Source organism: Montipora foliosa, chromosome 6 (genome assembly GCF_036669935.1).
Source record: "Montipora foliosa isolate CH-2021 chromosome 6, ASM3666993v2, whole genome shotgun sequence".
In the NCBI taxonomy this organism is placed as follows: domain Eukaryota; kingdom Metazoa; phylum Cnidaria; class Anthozoa; order Scleractinia; family Acroporidae; genus Montipora; species Montipora foliosa.
Window position 1 is genome coordinate 39663295 of NC_090874.1, and position 9406 is coordinate 39672700.

At 40.0% G+C, this 9406-nt stretch overlaps 1 protein-coding gene and 1 pseudogene across 1 annotated transcript; both read left to right on the forward strand.

The window, feature by feature from the left end:
* The first annotated feature begins 4688 nt into the window (after positions 1-4688).
* LOC138009058 (QRFP-like peptide receptor) lies at positions 4689-6940 on the forward strand (annotated as a pseudogene).
* A 258-nt stretch (positions 6941-7198) lies between these two features.
* Positions 7199-8754, forward strand: LOC138009059 (QRFP-like peptide receptor). The gene has a single exon (XM_068856348.1). The coding sequence runs from the start codon at positions 7215-7217 to the stop codon at positions 8196-8198; it is 984 nt and encodes a 327-aa protein (XP_068712449.1). The 5' UTR covers positions 7199-7214; the 3' UTR covers positions 8199-8754.
* Positions 8755-9406: the final 652 nt, after the last annotated feature.

The following is a 9406-nucleotide window of genomic DNA, read 5'->3' on the forward strand; positions in this document are numbered from 1 at the left end:
GTTATCAATTATTCTCTGTGATTATCACTTCGCTGTTGTTCAGCTCTGAAGTTATACTCAAACAATTATCTCAGATGTACACTCACTTTGCCTTTGGAAAATAACAAAGATGAACAAAGAATTTCCAGCAATCTGATTGGTTGAGTGGTTTCCTATAGAACTAATAATATGATTTTATATTCACCGCACTAGCTGGTGAATATAAAGTGAAACAAAATGGCAGGGCTCCTGCAGGCACTTGTGACCTTTACAACATAAATAAACTGTGTTATCAATTATTCTGTGTCGATTATCACTTCTCTGTTGTTCAGCTCTGAAGTTATACTCAAACAATTATTCGTCTCAGATGTACACTCACTTTGCCTTTGAAAAATAACTGTTAAAGTGCCCCTGTGACCAAAAAAATCAATTCATATTTTTCTTTGGATTTTAAAACTATGTTAACAAAACACTAAGTGACCCACGTTTTAAGCCTTGATTTCAAAAAGACACCTCTTTATTTTAACTGTAATTTTCCTATTTAATGGTCCGCCATTACTAACATTACATGTATGTTCTTGAGAGAGCTGGATCGAGGAGAAAATGACGTCAAAGGCTCACTAGTTTAAGAATGCAATACGTGTGTACGCCGCAGAATTAATATGCAGCACGGGTGTTTTGGGCTGTCAGACTTTTAAACTCACGCTTTGCATATATAATAAGCTGCGTTCACACGCTGAAATTTTTAGCTAGTGAGCCTCTGATGTCACTTTTCCCTGGATCCAACCGTCTGAGGTCCAATCGGTCAGTTTTGAATGTGAGTAATGGCGGACCGTGAAATCCAAAACTTACACTCAAAGTAAACGGCCTTTGGATAAAAATCAAAGCTCAAAATTTTGCCAGTCAGGTGTTAACCAAGCACACTTTCAAAATCTGAAGGAAAAAAGGAAGTGGTTTTTTTTATCACAGGGGCACTTTAAATATGATTAAAGTTACAGTGTATTGCAAGTTTGTTTTTCTGATAGCTACAAAACTTGTTTATTTGTTCATCAAAAGAAAGACCATGGTTTAAATAATACTGTCATAGAAAATTCATAATTTAAAAATAAACAACAAGGAAGTCAAACTATTTTTAAAAGCTCCAACTACTTCACAAATGAGCGCAAATAATTATTTTTATCTTAGCAAACTTATCTGCAAGATTCCTGCAGCTTGCACTGTCAATTTTTGAAAGTTTGGTAAATTTTTCACCATTCCAATGGCATCAAACAATGGTTGTTCCTTTTCGGAAACCCAAGCAATAAATGTTCTTCTCTTTCTTCAGTTAGGCAGAACACTCCAATATAACGTAACGAGTACTGTATGCCAAGGTCTTTCTTGATGAAACTTCTTTTTCTTAGTCATTGTTGACACTTTATAGGCTCTTCTTCTGTCCGTGATCATCAACAATCTTCGGTCCGCCATTTTGATTCTCCCAGCTAGTGTCCATGTCTCTTTGTGCAGACTCGCGTGAGCTTGAGTCAAGCCACGTGACCATAGCCTTTCCTTCAGCGGTACATCCATGATGCAAACCCAATCGCGATCGATCAGCCCAATGCGGTTTTAAAGGAAGAATATTGCGAGCTTTTGTGGCACGGTTGCCCTTTTTATTCCTGCATCAGATATGAAAAATGTACACCCAGCACGTACGTGTAACACTTGCCCTACACATGCAGGTTTCCTCGGAGTTGTGGAGTTAAGTGGATGTGCAGATAACGGTTGGTTAATCCCTTCTGCTTGACTAAATCATGTATTCTTGTGAAGAGCGTGGCCATCTAAAATGCGACTAACTATGAAAATGGAACAAAACTGCATGAAATGCTTAGAGTGAGATTTTTCAACCTTTCAAAAGACATTCTTTCTTTAGTTAAAGTTAAGCTTACATTAGTATTACATCTAAAGTACATAATTTCAATTCTTGTTACTGAGCTTAAATTTATTTGGTTATTTCATCCGTTATATTTGTTATTTAAAGTTGCAAAAATATTTTGAGGCATCATATCACTGCTCCTCACAAAGTTGAGGAATTAATAGCATTAGACTGAAATATTAATTTTTTTAAGGGCTTTCATGTTCAATACTTGTTTTTTTCATGGCATAACATCTTGCCAAAAATAAAATGTGTGGAGACTAGAATCTTGCTTTTGGTGTCTCCATTAGAGCAACATGTTGCAAGGCAAAGGTAAAAATAGCCTTGTCACAGATATTTAATCATGACTTACGTCATTCTGTACTGACTAAGATTCCTGCAAACACTCACATCGTGTATCTCTGCTGCATGTCCTCTTGTGTGTTCTGGTCTCTCCTATCATGTGCTATGGCAGGCGTTCGCCAGGCTCATCAGCACCTTTCAAATGGGTATCAGGAGGCAACCCCCTGCCCCACCCATTATTCTTTTTTTGAAATCAACCAAGAAACAATTACATTAAGATGCCTCCCTTGATCTGCCACTACTTTATTGACTCATTCTCAACTGTTTTAGGCTAACTTTAAGGTGTGTTATGTTTGTGGAATTAAGGTGACTTAAGGCGACTTAAGGCGACTTAAGGTCCCAGAGCAGGCCTTTGATGCTTCGTTGTGGGAGTCAAAAACATTTAGAGTCGATTTTATTACTTTGCGGTTTATCTTTTTGCTTTCAAATGGAAGATATGGCTTTCGATGATTTTCTGGAGAGGAGCGTTAGACAATTTTAGTTTTATTTTAGGATGAGAAGAGGAAAGTCGACAACAGGAAACAAAAAAGATCTTGCTACACGCGCTCTTGTGTTGCTTTCCAGTCAAATGACCCGATTGGTGAGTTCTCATCTGCTCGAAAGAGAGTACATTATATAACAGACTTCTGAGTAAGTGAGGTAACGAAAATCAACGAAATCTTTCCATCCTCATAATTACGCAGTCAAAAGTATCCTTCTTAATAATTTTAAATTACTCCAAACGGATCCCGAGACTGATAGAATCTTTTCGCAACCTCCACTTATTTCATTCAAACGCGACAAAAACGTAGGCAACTTTTTAGTTAGAAGCGCGCTCAAAACTAACGAGCAACCCGGCACTTTCAAATGCGCGCGCTCACGATGCAAAACTTGGCTTTTCATTGTTAACACTAGCAATATATCGGGACCTAAGCGATCTGTTAAGATCACCGATCGTTTCACATGCATGTACCTCCGCAAATGTCATTTATTGCATAACCTGTACGTTATGCAATAAATTATACATTGGCGAGACAGGTAGACGACTAGGTGACCGATTCCGCGAACACCTTCGCGATGTTGAGAAGAATGACAAGGGTGCATCTAAGTCAGTCGCTCGCCATTTTAATCTCCCTAACGACTCCAAAACACACATGCCTATCTGCGGCCTTTCCCTACATCTGGGTACGACTGAAAGCCGCAAGAATCAAGAACAAAACTTCATCTTCCAAATCGGCACCCTTAATCCTCACGGTATTAACGAACGCTTTTCATTGAACTAATATATTCCTATTTTTCACGTTGCCATGTTACCACCAATAGCGTAGCTCCTACTCTACTATAAAAACTGCACGTAACCCACAATTCCTCGATTCGCTCTGACGAAGGGCTAGCGCTGGGAACGTCAGCTTGTAGAATCTCTGTACGGTGGCCAATTTACATTATCAACTCCGTTGATAAAACTAAATTTTTGTATACTACTTCCCCACCGACGCAGCACCACAGTTTCTTTAGAAACTACCACCTTCTCGATGAAAGTGTTTGGTGCAGCGATCAGGCCGCATTTGGGGCAAATATTTCACAATATTCTCCGAAACAAAGGTCTTTGACACCGATTGTGTTGGCAAATAGAAGGCAGGCAAGGCCTACTCTTATTTTAAGAGATTGCATGTGCACCAAGTTCTGACTCAGTCCATCGAAGGATTCCGCTGATCTTGTTGTGATGAAATCGTCTGTTACGCTATCAATGAGAATTAACGGAAAACCAAGGAAGTTGAGGGGTTTTAATTTCAAAATAAAACTAAAGTTGACCAACCCTCCAATCCAGAAAATCTTCGAAAGCCGTATCTTCCAAATGACAGGAAAAAGATCACTCGAAAAGTGATAAAATCGACTCTAGAAAAAAATGTTCTGACTCCAACAACGAAGTGTCAATTGCGCGACTGCCCGCACTTCGGCATGTTCATGACAAATTTTCTCCATTTCACGGACTCGAAAATCTTCTACACAACTCGTACTGATCGGTCACTCTCCCTCCGAAGTCTGTAAGCTCATCATGCACTTTATCCTGATTACCCAGCATACACCGCTTTGCCGAAAGGGTCTATAAAATAACACGTGCATACCCGCTGCACAAAATTTAAACCTTCTCGGAGATGAAGTTGATCATCAGCTGAAATTTAACAATCCTGCAAGTAAGCAAGAGCTGAAAAAAGTTAGCAAGCAGCTTGGTGTTATGAATCGCATGAAAAAGATACTTCCAAACTAGCACGCACTTCTTTTACTGCTCCGAAGTATGACAGAAAAGGTAAACTGAACGAAAGAGCGCTCAGACTCATAGGGTACGATAAATCCTCACCATATGACAAGTTACTGAAGAAGATTCATGTGCCGAGCTCTGCAAACGGGAGAAAAAATGATCACGTCTGCATCTCTGCTTATAAAGCGGCTTTACTGAAACAACTTAGCACTTAAATAGTTCGGCGAATTATTGAACGAACGAGGCAATGCAAAGAATCTTAGCGGATCTAGAATATTAAAAGTAGTTTTATTTGCTCGGTTGTGTCAGACAAACTTTTTGTTTCCCCTACTGGTAGGTTTTGGTTTTCCCTGGTCACGTGACTAACCGAGTGAATTGTGAATCGAATCAAGGGAAGATATGTTCCGATCAAATCACACTTGGCTGAAAAAAAGATGTATCGTGGAGTAAATGCGACGCAAGAATTGACAATACGAAATGGCTAACGGCCTGAGGACATCGTACTGATAAGGGCTATTCCCTGTGAGGCTTTTATTAAGGAGAAAAAAGGTGACCAGATGCCGATCTCGGATGGCTCTATCTGCTTTGGGTTTAGTACTTTTTTCCGTCTTATTGTTGTGATTTCCCTTACAATCGTCATAAATGTGCAAATTGTGCTGCAAATGGACACAGCTGCTCATCTTTACTTCCCGGCAAATTTTTTGTTGTCAATCGGAAAGAATGGCTTCTCTGTTTTCAATATATTTCCTTCATTTCGATGCTTCCCACCTCCTAGTGTTGTTTGGAAGGGTTTTGCACAATGTTAAGAACAGAATTTGCGATCGGTTGGAACGAATAGCCATTTTTGTTTTGTTTTGTGGTTGTCTCATGCGTGGTATCAAACAGGAGCATTTAGTATTTCCGCACTTGATATTTTGACTGACAAGTGTCTGTTGTCTTTGATGATATACGAGTTAAGCAGAGTTAGTTTGAGAAATGTCCAATTGTTATAATTACGTAGTATTTGAGTGCAAACAGAGATTCACGTTTGCAAAGTGCATTAATAGAAAGACATAGCCAGCAGGTGGCATAAAGTGGGCGGTTCTATAACGCTTGATTACTGCTTTCCACCCAGCATTGGTCAATATAAGAGCAAGACCCCGGCATTGCCACAAGATCGAAAATGGCCAACTCGACCTTTGGCACTTTTTACACATCAAACTCTCCGTTTAACATAGTGCTTGTTGTACTTTACTCGTTGATCGTATTTGTTGGTTTAGTAGGAAATGGCCTAGTTATCATTATCGTATACAAGAGCAGATCAATGTTCTCTACTACAAACATCTTACTTGCAAATGTGGCAGCCGCAGATCTCGTCTCATTGGCATGGTGCCCCATACCTTTGGCCGTTAATCTATCGGGAAAGCATGCTTCTGGGAAAGTCGCCGACTTCATCTGCAAGTTTTTTACTGGCTACGCTGTGACGTGTGTGACTGTAGGAGTCACCTATCTTAGTCTTGTGGTGTTGGCGCTGGAGCGGTACTATGCTATTGTCAAACCATTTAAGCCAGCTTTTGTGCCTTCAAAACAGCGTATGTATTTTGTCATCAACGGTATCTGGGTTGCGGCGATCACATTCTCCCTTCCAGCATTTATCCTCAGTGAATACGACGAAGAATCAGCAAGGTGTCTTGATCCATGGACTCTGGAGAGAGCGAACCGCGAAAAATGGTTTCTAGTGCTATATGCCGTTTGCAGTGCATTTTTCTCCAGTTGCTTGTTTTTCTGTTATTTTCAAATTTTGAAAGGAATCTATATTGATCGAACGGTGTGTTCCGTGGAAACCGCTACTCTAAGATTCGCTTCCATGAGAGAAAAACAAAAACTTGCCATGATCTCACTTACCGTCACAGTAGCTTATTACCTTTGCTATTTGCCATTTTTGACATTTCAGATCTATATTGCTTTTGAGCCGTATCAGTCTATTTTGAAAAACTACGAAGTACTTTATAAAGTTTACCGTATTCTAGGGTTATTATGTACGTAAACTCGTGTTTAAATCCTTTTTTCTACGCTTTCCAAAGCTCAAATTACCGCACGAATTTTCGAAAAATTTTTATGCCAACAAGTACTTTAATGGCAAATACGAGCGTAATTTCCAGGTGAATATGCACTGTTCACCGAACGCAAACTTGAAGAACTACATTATCCCATATATTTACCACCTGTAATGGGTTACTCGCTATGTGAAAAATGCATGCAGGTATTAAGCAGGGGTCCTAAATATTAAAAGGAGTAATCGTTCAGAACATGGGATTATGCGTAGCAATTATCATTAGATAGTTCATCTTAACGAATTTCTTTCCTGTTGAAAGTGTTGTTAGCGACTGTTGATTGCCAGAGTTTTAATTTAATGAGTTGATCCGATGAATGAAAAAAAGGTTTTAATCATGAAGAATCCCAATTCGAATGTCAAGCTCAGCGCAGTTTGATCTGATCACGAGAAGCTTCATGCGATTCTGAAATCGTGGACCCCTGCCGATGTTTTGCTATTCTACAGCAAAACATCAGCAGGAGACCGCACGTTTTGTTGAGGTAAATTGTCATCAACTTTTACCTCCGTTCACCGAGAGAAGTGTGAAAAGTCAGATTCTTGGAATTCTCTTATGTCGTCGAAACCTAGATATTGTCACGTTTGGTGAAGAAACAGCGTAAACGTCTTCTTAGCGCTGACTTGAAGACCCCGGCATTGCCACAAGATCGAAAATGGCCAACTCGACCTTTGGCACTTTTTACACATCAAACTCTCCGTTTAACATAGTGCTTGTTGTACTTTACTCGTTGATCGTATTTGTTGGTTTAGTAGGAAATGGCCTAGTTATCATTATCGTATACAAGAGCAGATCAATGTTCTCTACTACAAACATCTTACTTGCAAATGTGGCAGCCGCAGATCTCGTCTCATTGGCATGGTGCCCCATACCTTTGGCCGTTAATCTATCGGGAAAGCATGCTTCTGGGAAAGTCGCCGACTTCATCTGCAAGTTTTTTACTGGCTACGCTGTGACGTGTGTGACTGTAGGAGTCACCTATCTTAGTCTTGTGGTGTTGGCGCTGGAGCGGTACTATGCTATTGTCAAACCATTTAAGCCAGCTTTTGTGCCTTCAAAACAGCGTATGTATTTTGTCATCAACGGTATCTGGGTTGCGGCGATCACATTCTCCCTTCCAGCATTTATCCTCAGTGAATACGACGAAGAATCAGCAAGGTGTCTTGATCCATGGACTCTGGAGAGAGCGAACCGCGAAAAATGGTTTCTAGTGCTATATGCCGTTTGCAGTGCATTTTTCTCCAGTTGCTTGTTTTTCTGTTATTTTCAAATTTTGAAAGGAATCTATATTGATCGAACGGTGTGTTCCGTGGAAACCGCTACTCTAAGATTCGCTTCCATGAGAGAAAAACAAAAACTTGCCATGATCTCACTTACCGTCACAGTAGCTTATTACCTTTGCTATTTGCCATTTTTGACATTTCAGATCTATATTGCTTTTGAGCCGTATCAGTCTATTTTGAAAAACTACGAAGTACTTTATAAAGTTTACCGTATTCTAGGGTTTATTATGTACGTAAACTCGTGTTTAAATCCTTTTTTCTACGCTTTCCAAAGCTCAAATTACCGCACGAATTTTCGAAAAATTTTTATGCCAACAAGTACTTTAATGGCAAATACGAGCGTAATTTCCAGGTGAATATGCACTGTTCACCGAACGCAAACTTGAAGAACTACATTATCCCATATATTTACCACCTGTAATGGGTTACTCGCTATGTGAAAAATGCATGCAGGTATTAAGCAGGGGTCCTAAATATTAAAAGGAGTAATCGTTCAGAACATGGGATTATGCGTAGCAATTATCATTAGATAGTTCATCTTAACGAATTTCTTTCCTGTTGAAAGTGTTGTTAGCGACTGTTGATTGCCAGAGTTTTAATTTAATGAGTTGATCCGATGAATGAAAAAAAGGTTTTAATCATGAAGAATCCCAATTCGAATGTCAAGCTCAGCGCAGTTTGATCTGATCACGAGAAGCTTCATGCGATTCTGAAATCGTGGACCCCTGCCGATGTTTTGCTATTCTACAGCAAAACATCAGCAGGAGACCGCACGTTTTGTTGAGGTAAATTGTCATCAACTTTTACCTCCGTTCACCGAGAGAAGTGTGAAAAGTCAGATTCTTGGAATTCTCTTATGTCGTCGAAACCTAGATATTGTCACGTTTGGTGAAGAAACAGCGTAAAACGTCTTCTTAGCGCTGACTAAACCCCTGAACAATCCATGGCCATGAGGAGCTTAAGCCCACTCAGGAATTCTCGGCTGGACGTCTCCTGACGGTGTAGATATCCATCAACAAAGGCTAAAAACATAACACAAAAGGTGTTTCGCATTCAGAAAAAAGTTAAAGCATTCAGGATCGATCAGATTGTACTGTGAACCTACGTTAAGCAGAAAAAAGTAGTTAATTTTTTATTGAATGACCATATTTAGGGCGAGATGAATTTTGTGGGGAACACAAATCTATTTCAGTTCGTTTGCGCGCATCGACAGTGGCGGTTAGTGTTGGGACACGGAACCATTTTTCGTTCTATAGGATTTATGGATTAACTCTCTCACCCAGGGAAAAATGGTACAAGTCGCCGTCGTCTCTCGCCGACCAGCACTACTTCGACGCTCATCGCCGCTGGTGAGCGAGAAGACCTCTGGCATCCAGGGTAAAATGTTAGCCAATTTGTCGAAGGAAAGTTTTTTCAGTTCTTTCGAAGAGAGATTTGTCGCCTTCAAATCGGTAATTTTTTGCGGAAAATGGTGATCACCTTCCCAAATTCGGCGGGTCTAATCTGCAGATCGCAGGTCGCAGGTCACAGGTTGCAGTCATTGTTTCATCCATACCGAAAGTAA